This window comes from Populus nigra, chromosome 4, assembly GCF_951802175.1.
Source record: "Populus nigra chromosome 4, ddPopNigr1.1, whole genome shotgun sequence".
Lineage (NCBI taxonomy): Eukaryota > Viridiplantae > Streptophyta > Magnoliopsida > Malpighiales > Salicaceae > Populus > Populus nigra.
The window spans coordinates 6,323,814-6,343,420 of NC_084855.1; the positions used below are offsets into that span (position 1 = coordinate 6,323,814).

General features: G+C 34.5%; 1 protein-coding gene across 4 annotated transcripts; it reads left to right on the forward strand.

Moving 5' to 3' along the window:
* The first annotated feature begins 1,927 nt into the window (after positions 1–1,927).
* LOC133691310 (oxysterol-binding protein-related protein 1C-like) lies at positions 1,928–11,359 on the forward strand. 4 transcript variants are annotated; one of them, XM_062111759.1, is made up of 10 exons: positions 1,928–3,060; positions 3,319–3,675; positions 6,390–6,492; positions 7,230–7,675; positions 8,969–9,124; positions 9,852–10,019; positions 10,094–10,234; positions 10,308–10,538; positions 10,728–10,841; positions 11,009–11,359. In XM_062111759.1, the coding sequence occupies exons 1-10, from the start codon at positions 2,515–2,517 to the stop codon at positions 11,027–11,029; spliced, it is 2,283 nt and encodes a 760-aa protein (XP_061967743.1). In that variant the 5' UTR covers positions 1,928–2,514; the 3' UTR covers positions 11,030–11,359. The 4 variants fall into 4 exon arrangements, with proteins under 4 accessions (XP_061967743.1, XP_061967742.1, XP_061967745.1 ...); XM_062111758.1 differs by having other exon boundaries at positions 1,929–3,060; positions 11,042–11,359; XM_062111761.1 differs by lacking the exons at positions 1,928–3,060; positions 3,319–3,675 and adding exons at positions 5,084–5,268; positions 5,424–5,481 and having other exon boundaries at positions 11,042–11,359.
* Positions 11,360–19,607: the final 8,248 nt, after the last annotated feature.

Consider the following 19,607-nt stretch of genomic DNA (forward strand, 5'->3'; position numbering starts at 1 on the left):
ATCACCTTTAGGAATTTTTCTTCGTTTTTCTTTCATAGAAGTCATTATTATAGAAATACTTAAGATAAAAATATCTTCTATCTAAATGATTCGTAATTTTTTATTTCTTAAGATAAAAATACTTAGATTTCAGAGTATTAATAAACTTAAAACTCAAAAACAAACATCCTCAAGTTTGTTCATGGAATTTAAGAGTTTTTTAAATTATTTAATACATTTCTCATAAAGATACCAACTTTATTATCGAAAGGTTTTTTAGTCCAAATATATTAATATATTTTGCAGGCAGTGGCGGAGCCACAGTAGGTCAAAAGGGGGCAATTGTCTCCTTAATTTTTTTTATTAAAATATTAATATATTAGCGGGCATGAATTATTGCTACAGGTAAGGAAAGTTTTTATTTTTTTATTATTGTTGACTAACTTGACTCATATATATAATTACAGCTCCCTAATTTTTTTCCTTTTCCCTTTTGTTTCTTTATTTTCCCCTGTCTAATAAAACAAAGAGGGTTTTTTTGCTGCCGTTCCTGCCTCTCTTATGTAAATTTTTCATCGATTAATCTTTTTTGCCTTTTGCTTTATGCTTTAGGTAAATTTTCTTATCTTTTCTATTTATTTCATTGTCTAATTTTAATTTTATTCTTTTATAATTAGTTATTAAAAATATTAGGGTTTATGATAATTTAGGAGTTTTGTTATGAATATGTTCAAAATAAATGTTTAAATCTGCTAATTTAATCAATTAAGTGTTTCTTTTCTTATTATAAAGAAATAAATTAATATTCATGCAAAACCACTACTCTTGACATTTCTTACATTGACATAGCAGTTTATTGAAATTCAATATTTTCACATGATTTGTTTGTAAGTAAAATATCAAATAGAAAGAATGTTTTCAAGCATTGTTCCTTAATTAAATGTCTAGAAATGATTAAGTATAATTTAATCAACATACTTATTATATGCATATAGATATGAATTGAGATAGATTTTGATTTTGATGAATTGACGTGTATTTTGCTATTAATTTCATATGAAAGATTTAGAATTATTGTGTAACTCAACTGACTTTTGTTTAACAGTAAATTATTGTGTGGTTGTGTTAATTATTATGCAGACACTAATGATGATAAAAAAATCTAGCAGATTCATATTAAATTAACATATCACTAGACAAGTATTTCAAGCGTAAATCCCTTAAGGATGAAGAGTCAATCAAAGCTTCAAGTCATGTAACTCAATCAAGTTTAAAAAAAAGTCATATTGAAATCAACCTCGACACTCTCCTTGCTGACCCTAGCTTAAGAAGAGCAATTTATGAGCACCATATAAATGATAGGGATGCAATCCGAAGAGCTTATCTACAAAAAGGTCCTTGTCAACCTTTACATTATGATTTTTCTCAAAAATAATTTGGGAATATATCAACACTACAACGCTTTAATCCGGCTTGGTTTGGTGTATACCCAACATGGTTAGAGTACAACTTAGTCAAAGATGCTATATTTTACTTATATTTCTAATGCATGTCTATATAATATAATATAATATTTGTTAATAATTTATCTTCTCATTTAAAAAACTCCGGCTCCGCCACTGTTTGCAGGTATTCAAAACTTTTATTGTAAGCCTAAATTCCATAGATTAAAACGAAAAAATCCAAGTATATTAACATATTAATTAACCATTATCTCATATACTAAATAACTTTTTATCTATATATCTTAAATTTTAAAACATTGTCACATAGTCTGAATTGAACTCAGATGAACACCTGACCTTCCCAAACCTCTTTTCCAAGTGCCATTCACGCTACTCTAGCGGGTCCAATAACAAAAGTTATCAAAAAATTTTGAAATAGTTAATCTCCAGGTAAGATTCTACCCCCATTTGAAACCGGTCCGCTTCCAAACGGGCCAGCTGTTTCACTCTCTTCCCTCGCTGGATTCCCCGTCAAGCACCCCCGCCACATGTTTCACACACTGCATTTACTCCACGTGTCAATCCAGAATCCTTCACATCACCGCCTGTACGACCCGGCGGCGATCTCTGCTTTTTCTTCCCTGCATCTTACCACATAGAAACAAAACCCGTATAGAAGAAGAGACAGAGTCATAACTCATCAACCAACCGCTTTGTATTTAAACTGCCCCGTCTTTGCACATATCAGATTGCGGTTGCTTCTTTAAATTTCCATTTCCAATTTCTAAAAGAAAAGTCTAGTCGGGTTCTTTTTCTCTGTGGTCACTTCTTCTCTACCGATTTAATTTCTCCCATTTATAATTCTCTTTTCAAAATCCTTGCTGATAATCATCATCATCATCATCATTAAATGCAAAATTAATAGCCTTTTTTTTCACATTCTCCGTAACCGTTTTCCTAACAATTTTCCGCTTGTAACCGTCATGAATAATAATAAGCTTCTCACTTCCACCACCACCCGCTGCTGTCATGTCACCATTTCTCCAATAACCGTTGGGTTGTACGTTGATTTGTGTTGAGAAGTTTCCTTATGCATCCGCTTTGCTGCATCTCCACCGTGTCCGATCACTCGCCGGCGAATCTATCGATGGCAGTCACCGCCAGATCCGACCCCGGATCAACCACCGTTCATCCACAAATTCAAATTCAAATCCAAAACCACAACCAACACAACACTAATCATTTCTCAAACCACCACCACCACAACCACAGCACCGCCAGCAACTGCAGCAGCAGCAACGGAACAGATGGTAACAAAAGTAACAGGACGAGTCACCAGAGGGAGCAACCACTTGTACAGGTGGATGTGAAGATAAATGATATAGTAGGGAATGGGATATCGGGGGTTTTATATAAGTGGGTGAACTACGGGAAAGGTTGGAGGCCGAGATGGTTCGTTTTGCAAGATGGAGTGTTGTCGTATTATAAAATTCATGGACCTGATAAGATTTTCGTTAATCAAGAGACCGAGAAAGGATCCAAAGTTATCGGTGAAGAATCTATGAGACGTATTTCCAGGCCTAAGAATGGGAATTCGCAGAATAGGCGTAAGCCTGTTGGTGAAATTCACCTCAAGGTGAATATATGATAATTTTTGTTTTTCAATTTTCAATGGCCTCTTGGATTTGGATTGTCAATTATTCTTACTGCGATTTGTTATCTTTTGTTTCTTGTAATGGAAGATTTTACTTTCGATGAAAATTTAGTGGAATCATGTGATTTTCCCCCAACTTTCAGTTATATTCTCTCTAAATCAATTTTATTCATTTATCAGAATAGGAATTGTCTTTTTTTTTTATAGTTTCTCCCATTAAATCTCAATTTATGTTTTTAGGTATCATCAATCCGCGAGAGCAGATCAGATGACAAGAGGTTCTCAATATTTACTGGCACAAAGAGGCTGCACTTGAGAGCAGAGACACGTGAGGATCGCTTGGCATGGATGGAAGCATTGCAGGCTGTGAAGGATATGTTCCCTCGTATGTCTAACAGTGAACTAATGGCTCCTTTGGACAATGTGGCTGTCTCAACAGAGAAGCTGAGGCAGCGGCTTCAAGAGGAGGGAGTCAGGGAGGAGGTGATACAGGATGGCGAGCAGATCATGAGGACCGAGTTTGCAGCGCTGCAGAACCAGATAGTGCTTCTCAAGCAGAAGCAATGGCTTCTCATCGACACGCTTCGCCAGCTAGAGGTACATGTTATGAAAAGTACAAAAGAAAATGCCATTGGAATTCGGAATTCTACTTCTTGTGCTTCTACAGTTTCTTCTACCATGCAGAGTCGTGCAAATTCCATCTGATTTCTTTAGATATCTATAGATGGGGTGGTTTTTTGCATCTGTGTCGGTAAGTAGAGATGCACTTTGTTGATTCTTTTACGTGATTCTTTTGTATAGAAGTTCATTTGGATAGGGTTTATGTGTTAACATTTGTGTATTATTCAGGCAATGATCAATATTTTATATTCCTTTTGGAAAAGAAGAAGAAGAAGATTTAACTAGGATTTCATATGAAAATGCTAGATAGGAGGTTACTTACACAATTCTGACTTTTATAGATCAGGTTCTCCATTTTATTCTATCTGTTAGTCTAGAAGACGCCTCATCATGTCTTTCTCTCACATCCTGAGAAATTATCATAATGGTAAAATGAAACGAGGTATACCATTTACGTGGTAGCAGATTCCTTCGCAGATAACATATTTTCCTGAGTTCAAAGTCATGTTTGCTAGGCAATGAGTTCTCGTTCTTCTAGCTTTCTTGTCCCTCCTTCCTTCAAAAAGCCTAAAGTTTGAACCTCTCCTTTGTAACAAAAAAAGGGTCATGTATGCTAACCAGACAGATACATCTAGCTTGGTTTTTTTACCATGATTTATACACCCAGTGTATTTTTTTTTCTCCTAACATGCACTTTGGTGGCATACAAAGTTGTTTTTTTGTAAGTTTTTATTGTATATAGGTACTTTATTTCTCTCATAATGGCAAACTCTTATAGACGTTCATAGTATCTTTTATTAAGAAAATTCTATATTTTATACTTTTATAAGTTAATTTCTCGCTTTTCGCAAGTGTAAGAAGTACCTTGCCAATGTGTACATTTAGATACCATTATCATATTTTTACTTGAAAGTATTTAATCTCTGGAAAAAAAAATATTTTACTAGTATTATTAGCTATTCAGTGTAGCAGCATAAGTTTCTAGGAAATTATTTCAATTTGGTTGCCTTGACAACATTAAAAATGGTAAAAGAAACAGTGATATTTGCAAATCAGGTGATTGTCTCGGTGGAGATTGTGTTTTTAATAGTGTTGTTTTTACTGGTTGTTGTGGAAATCAAAGATGCAATACTGGTTTATGAGAGTGTCATCACCAAGTGCTTTGGTACATGACTTGTTAAGTGAGTTCGGCCACTCTAGACATTTTTCTTTCCAACCAGTTGAATTTTCTAAGTAATCTATTTGGCTCGCTCCGACCGTATATGTGCTCTATATAGGCTAGGGACTTGCTTGTTCATCCATGCTTTCTTTGTGCATGGGGAGTATGCATTTTGTAGTGCTGCACAGATACACATCATCATCACTTAAACATTTTCTTTGGCAGAATATTATTGAAGCCTTGGGTTCAGTAGTGAGGTTTGCAGGAGTGGTTCCTGCGAATTACTATTGTCATCATCAATCAGCTTTTGACAACATCTCCTTAAGTTCACTCCCTTAATGAGCTCTCCAATTTCCTTGCTTACCCTGTGTTCCAAACTTGGTATTGTAAAACAGATTCTATTGAAGCTGGTGAGTGTTGCAAATAAACAGATCTTGGTTTTCCTATGGTGGAACTTGTAGCCCACCTGCGAACTTCTCCCACAATGACTATGGGGAACTTGTTGACTTCAAAATTTATAGTATTAATTTTATTTTTTAAGGATTTCTTTCATTTTCCACTCCAGGAGGATGGTTGTGCAACTTGCCAGTGTTTCTGAGGTTTTATACTCAGATTTTATCCAGGTTTTCTGCTAAATTATATATCTGCAGCAATGAAATTTTTAATTTTTTTGCAAGTACGCTTAACCTTGTTGTTTTTTAAGATGGCTTTTCTATTGCATTAGAATTCTGCCATACCATTATGTATTATTTTTTTTTAGATATTTTCTTGATCTTCAGTAACTCGATGCTACAACCCCCTTGGGTAAGGCAAGAAAGCTGATATAGAATTAGACCTAAAAACCATACTACTTTGGCCCCCACATCAGTAAGATTTTTCATGTCAAGGATTGCTCAAGTTATAGCCAAAAATAAATAAAATTCCATCCCATATCTTTTCTGTTATTTTACTGGGAGGTATAAGGTAGAGAATTGTTCAACTTTGCAGTAGGAAGGAAAGATCAAAGTTCAATATTTGCTACTTTCTAACACATGATGAGGTTATGCTACAGTAAAGTTTGTGAACTGCTTAGAACTTGATTCGATGATTTTTTAACATTTTATGCATCTTACAGTTTTGATGTTATACCTGAGGCTAAGGATTGATTGCCTAATGGAATTATGGGCTATAACATCGTATCCTTTCTTTAATATTTTACCATTGTTTCCATAAAGATCCTTGCATACTATGTAAACATCTGTGAGGTGCATATCTTCTCTCCGATGCTTTGATTCCCGATTTGCATTTTGTTCCTTTGCTTGCAATATGAATGTTTGCTTTTATTTGATGAATCAGATGATTAGCCAATTAAATTTTACTGTTCTAGTAATAATGATTTTTTTTCAGTTATTGATTGCATTTGCATTTTGAATGTATGTTTTATTTTAGTAAGAGTCTGTGACTAAATGCTGCATCAGTTTCTGTTACAAGGTTTCAATCTTAAATATTTCCAAGTGTAACCAGGGAGCTGCTTTTGTTTTGTATTATGCAGACAGAAAAGGTTGACTTGGAGAATACAGTAGTTGATGAGAGCCAAAGACAGTTGAACGATCAACGCACATCTTCTTCCACTCTGCTACAAGACAAGTTTAGTGGTAAGTACTGCAATAAAAAAAATTTAACATCAAGAGCTGATTTTGTAAGACACTGTGATTTATATACGAATATGCCAATACTTGATTGGTGTTTAGGTCCTGTTATAGTCCAGTATATTCTTCTGTTAGTAAATGAGCTCAGCATTGCTGGATTACCTGAATGATGTATATTGTTGTCATGAGAATATCATGCCCGGGTACTAAATATCCGAAAACCAGTTTGGTGCCTGATTCTCAACAGGCCACTCTGTGGCATGTGTCTTACTGAAAACTAATATTTGTTAAACATTGAAACCTTTAAGACACAACAGGCTCTGACAGAAGGGTCATGATATTATTACTTGGAATCTGGGATTATTTCTATTCTCCTCAACTGAACAATGTAAGGTGTAACTGGCAGCATATAGCATCATCTAGTGTTTCGGTCTGGTTTTCATGTTTTTCTTATGAACAGAATGATTTTGCTGTATTGTGGTAGTGTGCTGATTCAACTTGTAACAATAGGTAAGCTTTTGTTTTATTTTTGTGCATTACATTGTAATTGCTGCTTGTTTGTGGAAGTCTAAATGTGTCAATGCTTGTTTTTACCTTTCAATTTCTTCTTTCATCATTGTGGTTCTTTAATTTTCTGATTTTAATCATCTTTGAAATGGTTTTATGTATTTTTTAAATTTATCGTCTTGCCTCTCTCTATGGATGCTTTGAAATTTGATTCTCATTTGTTTCTTTTCTCGAAGCAAGTGTCAGTGAATCTGATGATGATAATGAAAGAGTTGATGCTGCAGAGGAAGAGACGGATGATGAAGAGAATACATTCTTTGACACCCGTGATTTTCTATCATCGGGTTCTTTCAAAAGTAACGAATCTGGTTTCCGAACACCATCATTTTCTTCGGATGATGAAGGTTTTTTTTCTCTAGAATCAGAAGATTGCATTGATTCTTCAATTAGATCTGTTGGCTCAAACTATCCTTACATTAAGCGTCGTAAGAAGTTACCTGACCCAATTGAAAAAGAAAAAGGTGTAAGTCTATGGTCGATGATTAAGGATAACATTGGGAAGGACCTTACCAAAGTTTGCCTTCCTGTTTACTTCAATGAGCCTCTCTCTTCGTTGCAAAAATGCTTTGAAGATTTGGAATACTCGTATCTTCTTGATCGGGCATATGAATGGGGAAAACAGGTCAGTTTATGTGTTAGATTTTCGTGCTATTCTTTTTCTTCCACAAAATGGTAATTAGCTCTATTATTTGTTATGCATGTCACTTTAACAAAGCTGTGCGATTTCATAACTGGTTTTCTTCTATATCAGTTGGATGCAAATTTATGTATTGCTTCTATTAAAGTACCTGCTGTATCTTTTGCCCATTTAGTTTATGTTTCTCAAATGATTTGTTGTTTCCTCAGCCATATTTTTAGTTACCCATCACAAGAAAAATCTATCTTTGTGTGAATTCTAAAAGGATTATTGGATGGTGAATGATAGAATAACCTTTCAACCTAACTCTTAGATATAAATAGCATGACTCCTTGTGATTTTCTGTAACTATTACCCTTTTCTACCTACTTCTTATTAAAGAACCATCTCAACCAAAAAGTATAAGTTGTTAGGAAAGGTCCCAAGATATAATTTATATTATTCTTTAACACACACCTCTTAAGTAGAACCTTACACTACCTTGTGTTATTAGTTAATTTTAATTAGAAAAAAGAATGGGAGATGTAAAATTTGAATTTTTGATAAACTAATGGTTTTTAAAGCTTCTGATATCATATCAAAAAATAATCTCAACTCAAAAGCTTAACTGTTAGATGAGACTCCAATATATGTTTTATATTATTCTCTAAATATACCCATCTTAGAAACCCATTGCTTTTTCTTAAACTTCTGATTCAGCATCTTAGAGTGAACATACTTTTCCTGAAAAATAAGTTGAACCATGAAACTTCTATCTTGGATTCTGGTAATCTGGTTATGTCCTCATAACTGTTTGCCTTTCAAATTTACAATTTGATTCAATGCAGCAGGATCATGAATTGTGCTCGTTATTTTAGTATGCAGTGAGAGACCATGTGCATGTTGCATATATGAACTTTTTTTCGGGTTTGCTCTTGCATGTATTCTGTACATTCAAGGCTGCACCCTGTGGGATGCTTATCTTAGATGTCAAATATTCATGCTCCAAAAAAAATAGTGGTGGGTATAATGGGCCTCCTGATTTTTGTTTTTTTATCATTGCAAATGCTGCACACTTCTGTGTTTCGTGTTTGCACTTAAGCTGGTTAGTCTCTAAGCATCGTCTCACTCTTTCCATTAGATAAGCCTGTGCAGCTCTTAACTTTCTGATCCATGGAGTGCTTGGTGTTCACACTTAAGGCATAGTAACCTCCAATGGTCCATCTTTTCTTATATGAAATAAACCTCTGTGGCATTTTCTTTCCCTAAACCATGGTCATTGAATCTCCTTCTGTTCAGGGTAACAATCTTATGAGGATTCTTAATGTGGCTGCTTTTGCTGTTTCTGGATATGCTTCAACTGAAGGAAGAGTTTGCAAACCTTTTAATCCATTATTAGGGGAAACATATGAGGCCGACTATCCAGACAAGGGCCTCCGGTTTTTCTCAGAAAAGGTTTGTTATCAACTTCTGAGAGTTCAAATTAACTTTTTGATCTGATCTATTCTCTTCTAATCTTTTTTTGCGCATATGTATGTCAGAATGATAATAGCTTGAGTACTACAAATCCTAAACTTTGATTCAAAGATGGTTTTATAAAATTGAAAAAAGAAGAGAAGCTGCTTGTTTAGTAAGCTCCTGTTTTATGACTTCATATTGTAGCGCACTAATAAGTCTATAAGGATTATTACCATGGGGAAGGTGGGGTTTGGTTTGTTGAAATCTCTCTAATGTGTAACATTTTGAACTTGATAATATGGTGTCGTGTATACTGTATCATGTCCAGTGAGAGTGCAGGGGTTGCTAGTTTTATTATTTTTGTGCAATGAGAAAAATGTTGGGAAATGACGAGGAGCCTTATTAGAGCGAAGAAACAAAATAAATATGTAGAATTTATGGGTTATTTAACTGTGAGGATCGTATCATCATATAATTGGGGTTGTTACTAATGGTAGATATTTTCTTCCCTTTTGACGGAGAAATTGGCTCAGAGTTGTTACGATGCAAGAGCCAAAAGTGCATGCACAGTGTCTCATGCTCTCTTCTTCATTCTTCCCTGGAAGACTCCTATTTACCCAGCTCTTTCACATAAGGGTCAATTTTATTATAATGGCCTTGAATGCTTTCCTTCTTTCATTGTTGAGTATTAAGTAGCTATTTTTTATGTAACTTTTGATGTCAGGTCAGTCATCACCCCATGATTGTCGCTTGCCATTGTGAGGGTACAGGATGGAAATTTTGGGGTGATAGCAATCTAAGAAGCAAATTTTGGGGTCGCTCGATTCAGCTTGATCCTGTTGGAGTTTTGACCTTGGAATTTGATGACGGAGAAGTCTTCCAATGGAGTAAGGTATAAATCAAGACGTCTTTTCCTTTTCCTTTCTTTTTTCATGTTCCAGTTTGAAAGTAGACATTTTATTTCAGGTTACAACATCAATATATAATCTTATACTAGGAAAATTGTACTGTGATCACTATGGTACAATGCGATTAGAAGGAAATTGTGGGTATTCATGTAAGCTGAAATTCAAGGAGCAGTCTATTATAGACCGAAATCCTCACCAGGTGCGTGCTTTCTTGTCTTTCTCGAATGATTGTCCAGATGACTTCAGTTATGTTTATACAAACTAATTTTCAGGTACAGGGAGTAGTTCAAGATAGGCATGGTAAAACAGTGGCAACTCTTTTTGGAAAATGGGATGAGAGTGTGTATTACATGAATGGTGACGTTTCCGGGAAGGGAAAAGGATTTGAGTCTGTGAAAGAAGCTCATATGCTCTGGAAGCGAAGTAAACCTCCCAGATTTCCCACCAGATACAATTTGACACGCTTCGCCATTACATTGAATGAGCTCACTCCTGGACTTGAGGTACTTTTATATGCATTAGCAATTTTGTAGCTTGGTTTCTTGTTCGTCTGGCAACATTTACTGGGGGAAAATCTAGGTATATACACTTCCAGTATGCTTTAACATGCATGTTTATGAATTCATGACTCCCCCTGTTTATCAACTTTTCCAGTTCATTGGTTTTGATTGCTGGCCTCTTATTATGTGCAGGAAAAGTTGCCTCCCACAGATTCAAGGCTTAGACCCGATCAAAGGTACTTGGAAAATGGTGAATTTGATATGGCAAATTCAGAGAAATTACGGCTAGAGCAACGTCAGCGCCAGGTAACGTGCACAATGCTTTTCTCCGTTGTAGAATGAATTCTATATGTAGACAGTTCTAGATACTTGCATGTTTAGTTAACTTTTTAATAATACAATGGGGTATTTCTGCTGTTATCTTTCACTGCTGATGTGCTTAGTCAACTTTTTCTTTGTGGTTTTGATGGTAGTGTGATGGAATGTTGTTTTAATATGGATTCCAGGCCCGAAAGATGCAAGAGCGGGGTTGGCAGCCGCGGTGGTTTGCAAAGGATAAAGGAAGTGATGCATACCATTATGTTGGCGGGTATTGGGAGGCAAGAGACAAGGGAGATTGGGATTCGTGCCCTGATATATTTGGCCAGATTCCTATCGATCAGCTCTTTGATTAAAATCACAATTGCCTTCTTTCTGTTGTCAATCCTTGATTCATTTTTTTGGTGGAAGTAGTGGATGACTGCTGATGTGAGCAGTCCAGCTGCCCCATGATATCCAATGTAAGTAAATTAAAAATCGGTTCAGTAAAAGAGTTTTTTTCCTGACCTCCCTCGTCTAGATATTAATCGAAATCTAGCCCAAAGTGTAGCCGGCGGAACCACGTCCACTGAAAAGAAGCAGACCCTTTTTTTTGTCTCTCGGAGAATGCATGTGTGGCATACATCGACCTCCAGCAGAATTTTATCTTATTTTACTGGTTTGGCCCGCGCTTACATTCCATTACTAGCTTATTAACCTATCGGAGTTCTTCTAGGTTTTATATTTTAAATCCATAGCTCAGTATTTTCCATCTAAAGTTTCAGCTCATTTTTTAAAAAAAAAGAATATGAAATACAAGTCCCGAAAAAGAGCAGAAAGCTCGGTCCCAACTCCTCCATGGGTGGTGGTTTTGAGGGTGGTCTCTTGAAATATGACATTCAATTGGTTGAAAGAACGGGGTGGCAAGGAGCTTGTTTTTACCATTCCAACAGATGTAGACTTCTATTCCATTCGCTTCTTTGATTTGGTTATTCTGCTCAACTGCCAGTTATTCCAAGTCTAGTCGAATGTTCTACAGGGTGATAAATAGTTCTTTCGACCCGTCTACACTTTGATATCTTGCGTGATCACTTGTTCTACAGAGTGAGGAATAGTTCTTTTGACACGTTCACACTTTCATATCCTGCATGATCATAATAGATTGGTCTCTTCTAGGCTGCTAACCTCGATGAAATGTGAAATCTCTCCCTCTCCCTCTCGACAGAGTTGCTTGTGACGCAATGAGGGTTGTGTTCTGACACTGTAAGATATCAGCCACGAACTGAAGTTCTCTGCTCCTTTTTCTTGGCATGATAGATTAGATGGATGGATGACCCAACATATCCCACGTCCCAACAGCATGATCAAACTGTTCAATCATTCTTGACCGTTCAATCTCTCCTTTAGAGGGGGACCCATCTGAACCTATCCAACCCATCGGCCTGCACAACAGCCAAAACAACAATAAATTTCAGGGGTTTATGCAAGAGTGTGTCTAACGTCAGAACACCAGATTCTTGTTATTTTGGACTGATTGGTGATGGTTTTCTTTCTGAAGTCACAACTTTCCAGCCGACTGACTTCAGCTAAATTTATGCAAACGAGGCAGTTTTAGTGATCTCAAATCAGGCTTCTTTTAGTTGCCAGTCTTATGTTAGATTACAGCATTTATTGGTATGTTTTACGAGCTGTTCACCTGTTCCTCGCAAGGATGGTTACTGAGCTTGGTTATAAGAGCCCTGAGCACATAGAGCGGGTATATGACTAGCCTTTTGGTCGATCTGTCCTTCTGTCTTTGAATCAAAAGTTACCCTCTGGGTAACAGCACAATAACTAGTATATTCGATGCATCTTCTGTACAATGTGGGTATATTCCAAGAAAATTAAAAAATTAACAATGCGGATGGCTTGGTACGATAATTTGGGTCATAATCCAAGTTATATGTGCTGATGGGTTGTTTTTTTTATTAATTGTAACAACCCAGATCTCAAGGCAATTTCGCGGTAAGATGATGAAAATTGGAGGGTCTCGCCTTTGGTTCTTAATGAACCTTTCGCAATCTGGCAAACTGAAACTCAAACCTGAAAAAAAAATAAAATCTGTTACTGTAGTTTTATAAATTACAGTTTGCATATCATTATTTATAGTGTTTCCTATACTTTACATCCTTATTTAATGGTGTGGAAAAATATAAACAAAATAGTTTAAGAAAATTATAAGATTATTATTATTATTTATACAATAATTAAAAAAACCTGTACAGTGTTAATTTATGACTTTTACACTTTGTTCGCCACCTTTACCCAACAAAACACCCATCAGCTGTGGATGTACAAGAAGGCAAGCAACATTTGCAACAATCAGAGAAAAATAAGGAGTCTCTCCGGTTGCTAAATATGAACTCCTCTTTAAGCCTGCACTACCACATAAAAAAAAATCTTTATCCAGGAAAATTTAGGCAGGAGTTCCCAGGTTAAAGAGCCCAAGCTCTACAGATGGTATGGCACTGGACAGATTATAAATACGAACTCCTCCATTAAACGTAAGGTGGAAAGGAAGAACAGGACAAATAAGTCCAAACTAAACAACCCATTAGGTACAGATGATCCATAAAAAGACCCTCTCCAAACTCCCACCAGATATGAGATATAACAAATTCCAGAAAGAGGAGAAGGCAAAAAACTTCAAAGGGGCACGACATTCAGTTTTTGATCGGCTTCGTGTACATCCTCACGTAATTGGGGTTTCAATAACCCGTATAGATCAATTTGGTTTTTTTTTTTAAAAAAAACAAGAATAATTGATTTATTAAACACAAAAGATTAAATTTTGATTTTCGTGAGATTTTACGTTCGTGGGAAAGAGAGAAAACCATGTCATATTTTATAGACTGACTAGTCAATTTAGTGTTATATTATATATAATGATATATTTGTTTTTCATATTAAAATTTAAATTTTGTGCCATGATTTATAAAACTAGTAAGGAAAAGTGTTGGATCAAAAACTTCGAGAGGGTTTGTAATTTTTCTTAAAAAAAACATTAGGCAATGACTGTTTTTGCACGACAGCTAATAGGAGTTGAGCATTTCTTGAATTTCAATTTTCCTTCGAATGCCTGCTGGATTTTTAGATTCTTGCAAACATAAATACTCTAGTGGGTTATTTAACATTGTAATAGTAGTTATTTTTTAAAATATTTTTTATTTTAAAATATATTTAAATAATTCATTTTTTAAAAAAAATTATTTTTGATAATAATACATGAAAACAATTTAAAATTTTAATTTAAAGTAAAAAAAAAATAGAATACACCAACAAACCGGCTGACAAAAAAAAAGAAGAAAAACCTGTGTACGAGTTCCAAACAGAATTTCTTTTGGAACGAAATTTCTAGAATCTTTCGTGATATGATTTTGACATGTTTAGATAATTTCGTAATTAAGCAAATAAGGAACCAAAGTGCACGCCTTTTTATTCTTACAAGATGTGCCGAGATCCATGGTAACGTGAAGAGGAAGTTGAGATCTTTTGTCATGACCAAGAACATGGAAAGTGAACCACCAGAGAATATTCACTCGCCAGCTTCCTGAAATCAAATATTTAAAATATGCTTGAGATGGGCAGTGAATATTTTTCACCTTAATTGTACTTCGAAATTGGATTTTTATGCAAATTAATGCCAGCGAGATGGTGGACTATACACTTTCATATGGAGGTGTTAATTACTTTTCCACTAACCTATCCATGGGGGACCATAACGACGTTGTTTTAGATTTTTAAGACAGTTTCTTACAAATTTTAGTAAAGTAACATACATTAGAAAAATAATATGGCTAATACAATCATTATTAAAAATTATGGTTGGAAATGTGGTTGATGTTGTTTTTTACTCGAAAATATATTAAAATAATATTTTTTTATTTTTTAAAAATTATTTTTGACATCAACGCATCAAAATGATCTAAAAACATCAAAAAAATATTAATTTGAAAAACAAATAAAATAAATTTAATTTTTTTTTAAAATATTTTTAAAACATTAAAAAAACAAGGTTAATTTTTCAGGAAATGAGATTAAAAATCCAATCATAAAAAAATACCTCCATTTTTACCCGCACTTGTTAAAAATATTATTGTAATTTATTAAAGTTTTGTTTGTAGTTAATTCATGATTACCATCTCGTGAAGTCATCGCCATACACGATAACTTGTTGGTTCTAATTTGAGATGTTGGCCAAAGCCAACTTTTGCTAAATGTGCTTCCCATCACAAGCATGCTTTATGTTTTCTTTCCTTGATAATAACAAAACGATACACTGAGAAACAAAAACACATCATTTAAGCTGGCATTCGTTCATCAGTGCAACGCTTTTAAACTCCAAAACGACATCTCAGTCTAGATTCGTCTTCCAGCATTGATTTGAACACAAAAATCATGATCCGAATTTCTCTCTATCCTGTAATTATGTCACCAAGACATTTTTATCTCATTGCGTGTTTTTTTTCACCGAGGGAATGATATAACAAACAACCTGAAGGAGGTCAAACTCACATTGAGTTCACGAATCAACACGGTGCTCCTTTTCCTTTGCCAGTCACTACCCATTATTTTTCCTTCATTTTGATGACTTGTCACGGATATTTCGTGGATGAGATATCAGCGCCTGATGTTATGTTGGTGCTCTGCTCTCCGAGAAGAGAGATCACATGGTTGGTGGGGCTTAATTGAGCGCTTGACCCGACGACAAGTACCTCGTGTCGTGCCTGGGATGGCTTTGCGTGTGTTTTCCGAACTTCTAGTTCTATTTGCAGCGTTTATCTTCTTGCGGTGTTTGATGTTGTTTCAGAGTGATTTTTATTTTAGATGTATTTAAATAATATTTTTTTTAAAAAATTGTTTTTTATATTAATATATCAAGATAATTTAAAAGGATAAAATAAAAACTTTTGAGAACACACTGCCAGCTACATTACCAAACATGCTTCGATCTGTTATGCAATCCCAGCTGCTTGTTCAGGAAAGCACAGTTGCTACCAGCTAAGTGAGCCAGCAAAAAAAAAAAAAAACAAATATTGGAACAAATTTTAAAATAAAAGAAAACCATTTGACTGGATCCCAGAAATTAGCAGATCAAATGACCATGCTAACGAGAATGACAAGTTCATCAAATTCGATGTCAATCTTCCATTCGAAATAAAGAAAGAAAAAAGGAATGATCTCAATCTCATCCATGTCGGCGTGGTTCCGAGGTTTCTTTCGAATAGTCGTTTCAAGGTGAATACTTTTATACTCTATATTAAAAGAAGTCGGGTGCGCACATTTTATTCGAGCAGTGAAGCAGTTTATTTATTTACTTCTCAATTTTATAAGAAGTCACTTGAATTGCATCTGTGCTTACAAATTAGGCTAGATGATGTCGGGTTAATTCCGTGCAATTTAGTTTTAAACCTAAACCTAAGTTAGGTTAGAAGTTAGGTTTTGATATTTTTTTTTTGTTAATTTCATTTTTAAACTTTTTTAATTAATTAGCTAGGTTGCTTTTGAGTTATGTTAATTTAACCTTTAATTTTGAATTCGAATCAGGTCAAGAATTATTTTTATTATTTCTATCACGATTTTATTTAAAAAAATTATTGTCAGTTAATTAAGATGATTTTTAACCAGGTAAGTGAACGTAATAATTAAGTTGAGATATTTTTTAAACGGTGTAATTTTGATAAGTTTAATAGAACGTACGATCTGAACATTTTTTATTAGGTTGAAATGTTATTTTCTTAACAAATCCGCGGCTTGCTCGAAGCTATTCTAGTTAGAATTATACTACATAAATTAACTTGAAAAACAAAAACTGCAAACTTCTAGCCGTTCCGTGTGAATTTGAAAGCAAATAACACGTGGACAGCTTGTAAACGGTGCGTGAAAAAACCGAGTATCTCGAAAGCTGGTGGGCGCGGCACCTGTCTTATATGGACATGCATGTGATCCAATTTCGATGGGCCACGTGTGCATTTTACAAACACCCACATGGACAAGAGGGGCGAAGATGATGCCCCGTTGAACTGTCTAGGTGGCAGACAGCGTCGCACGTCTGTCCCTTTGAAAGCGACGCCCAGAAAGGTCCCACACGCGGAGAGACAACCTCTAAACGCAACCCCTTTGGGAAACCCATGGACTTGCGGCCGACCCGGTTCAACCGTAAAAGCGACTGTTTGGCTTCAGCGACCCTCGTATTTCTGTTATATATTTTCATCCCTTGCAGATTTAAATAATAGAGCAAACCCAGTTAGCCGAAGAAACTCGAACGATTTTGTACATGAACGGATGGTAACGTATCCTTTATAATATATTTTTATACTAATTTCGTTGTTAGACAAAAATACACACACACACATGTATATGGCGGCTATGCATGGATAATAGATATGTGTATATATAAATTTGTAAATTTATTTTTGGTGACGCAAGCAGTTAAATGTTTTTGAAGTTTTTTTAAAAAAAAATATATTAAAAAAATATATTTTTTATTTTTTATTTTTTTTTAACGTTGACATGTTAAAACCGTTGAAAATTTTAAAAAATTAATTTAAAATAAAAATATACATAAAAATCATTTTAAAAATAATAATAAAATAGACTAAGGCGTGATCTAAGAAGTTTCTAAATTGAATTGTCAGTGAACCAATCAATCAATTACATGATGAAAGGAAATATATGTAATCAAAGGAGCATTTCAACGCCTAATCAAAAGACAGACCCAATGCCCGCACAGCGCATATTTTTTATACAGGAAGATTATACCAATGTCCACACCAACTATTTCGGTTTTATTGGTCGATGAAAGCTGTCAACAAGTTCTGACAATTGGCCGAGGCGTTGTGGTATCGGGAGAGCTGTGTCTAATTCGGCAGGATGGATTCGAATGTCAGTCTCATGTATTCATGTTCCGTTTTGAAAACAGATTTTGAAGGCCAAACAATCAAGCGACTGTCCTTTTTCGTGTGGCTTTATTGTTGCATTACGGCTTGGGTTCTCCTCCAGAAATTGAAGTCATGTGCATGCGGCTGTTGTGGTGCCAACCAGAGTTAGAATAAAATTCTAAAGAAAATAACGTGGGAGTAGTTTAATTGGTTAATGTATAAGTTTGTTTTTTAGAAATTACGTTTGAGTTTTACAAATTTAAAAATCATTAATTTTAAAATTTATAAGATTAATACGTATAAACTGGCTTAAATATCCATATTAATAATAATAAAAATTAAAAGTCTGATCTATTTTCTCAACAAAATAAATGGAAATGGAGAATTAAATGAAACTCTTTTAAGCAAATAAACTCATTGATACTGACATTTTAAAATTTATAAGATTAATATGTATAGTCTGGCTTAAATATCTATATTAATATATAATAATAAAAATTAAAAGTCTAATCTATTTTCTCAACAAAATAAATGGAAATGGAGAATTAAATGAAACTCTTTTAAGCAAATAAAGTCATTGATACTGACAATTTTTACCGGCTAAAAGCAGATGGTTGTCAATTTTTTCTTTTCATTACCATGATTCGGTAACTCTCTTTCCTTTCTTAAATTCAGAACTCAAGCGAAAGAAAAATAAAGTTCTGAATCTAACCATGTAGTTTTAAAATCAAAGGAACCATGATTGGTTTTTTTTTTTACAGTTTTTTTTTTTATAAAAGGACTGTCAAATATTTCATTAATATAATTATTGTCATCCTAGCTCTTTTCAATTATTGCCATACAATAAAACAAGATTATTTTATGTGATGTTGAGTTTGAAAAATATGACAAGACATTTTTATAATTAAGATAACCATGTAAAAAATAGATTAAAATAAATTATAATTTTAAATTTTAATCAACAAATATTAAAATATATAATTGAAAATAATAAACAAAATCAATGATGGAGAGGTGGAAAAAGAAGAAGCTATAATTGACACTTTTCTCCATTAAAAATAATAGTCAAGCTTCCTTTTCCTTCAATTTTGTTCTGTTCTCTTTTAATTCCTTACAAACAATCAAATTGAATATTTTTTTATTAATTTCAAATTCCAATTAATACAATATAAAATAATATTTTAAAAAAATTAATAGCAAAAGTAAGAACCAAGATGGGAAAAAAATATAAAACAATATTATAAATTACTTCACAGTCCACAGAGAGCCAGCAGTCATGAGAAAATGAGAGAAGTGGTGTGTCTCGTAAATTATCATCCCACCTCTCAACCAATGATTTGCCCCGGTGGGTTACTCAAAATCAACTTTATATGACTGATAAATTGCAATTAAAAAGCGAGACGAAGGGGGTGGAATGATAGTAATTAATCTAACCAGGTTTCCCGACCAATGCAGCATGACGTGAATGTTGCGATGATCCTCTCTTGATATCGAACCTGGCATCTCCTCTTTACTCGAGTTTTACTGTACCCAAAACCTCTTTTTTTTTTTTTTTTTTTAATGATAAGTTTCACAAGTCACGACCATGTGTTGGCATGGATGGTGAGCTGGTATGGTATGAATTGATTAATGGGTGGGTGGAATTACACGTCGGGACTCATTCCTTGCCCCCGAGAGGTTGAATTTATTTAGATTTCATGATCACACATGCATCGCGATACCAGCCAGTAGCGGCTGCTGAAGAATTGGTATATGCTCTGTGTTTATCTTGCTAAATAAAGCAAGAATTTTTTTTTTTTCAAGAGGTGGAGGGGGCTGGATTAAAAAAGAAGAAGAAGAAGAAAGAATCAGCACG

Excerpts from the sequence above, each read along its gene's own strand:
- LOC133691310 (XM_062111758.1), top strand. The coding sequence starts at position 2,515 with ATGCATCCGCTTTGCTGCATCTCCACCGTGTCCGATCACTCGCCGGCG. Across the intron at positions 3,061-3,318 it reads TTGGTGAAATTCACCTCAAG|GTATCATCAATCCGCGAGAG; the intron begins GTGAATATATGA and ends TTATGTTTTTAG. Across the intron at positions 10,842-11,041 it reads TAGAGCAACGTCAGCGCCAG|GCCCGAAAGATGCAAGAGCG; the intron begins GTAACGTGCACA and ends TATGGATTCCAG.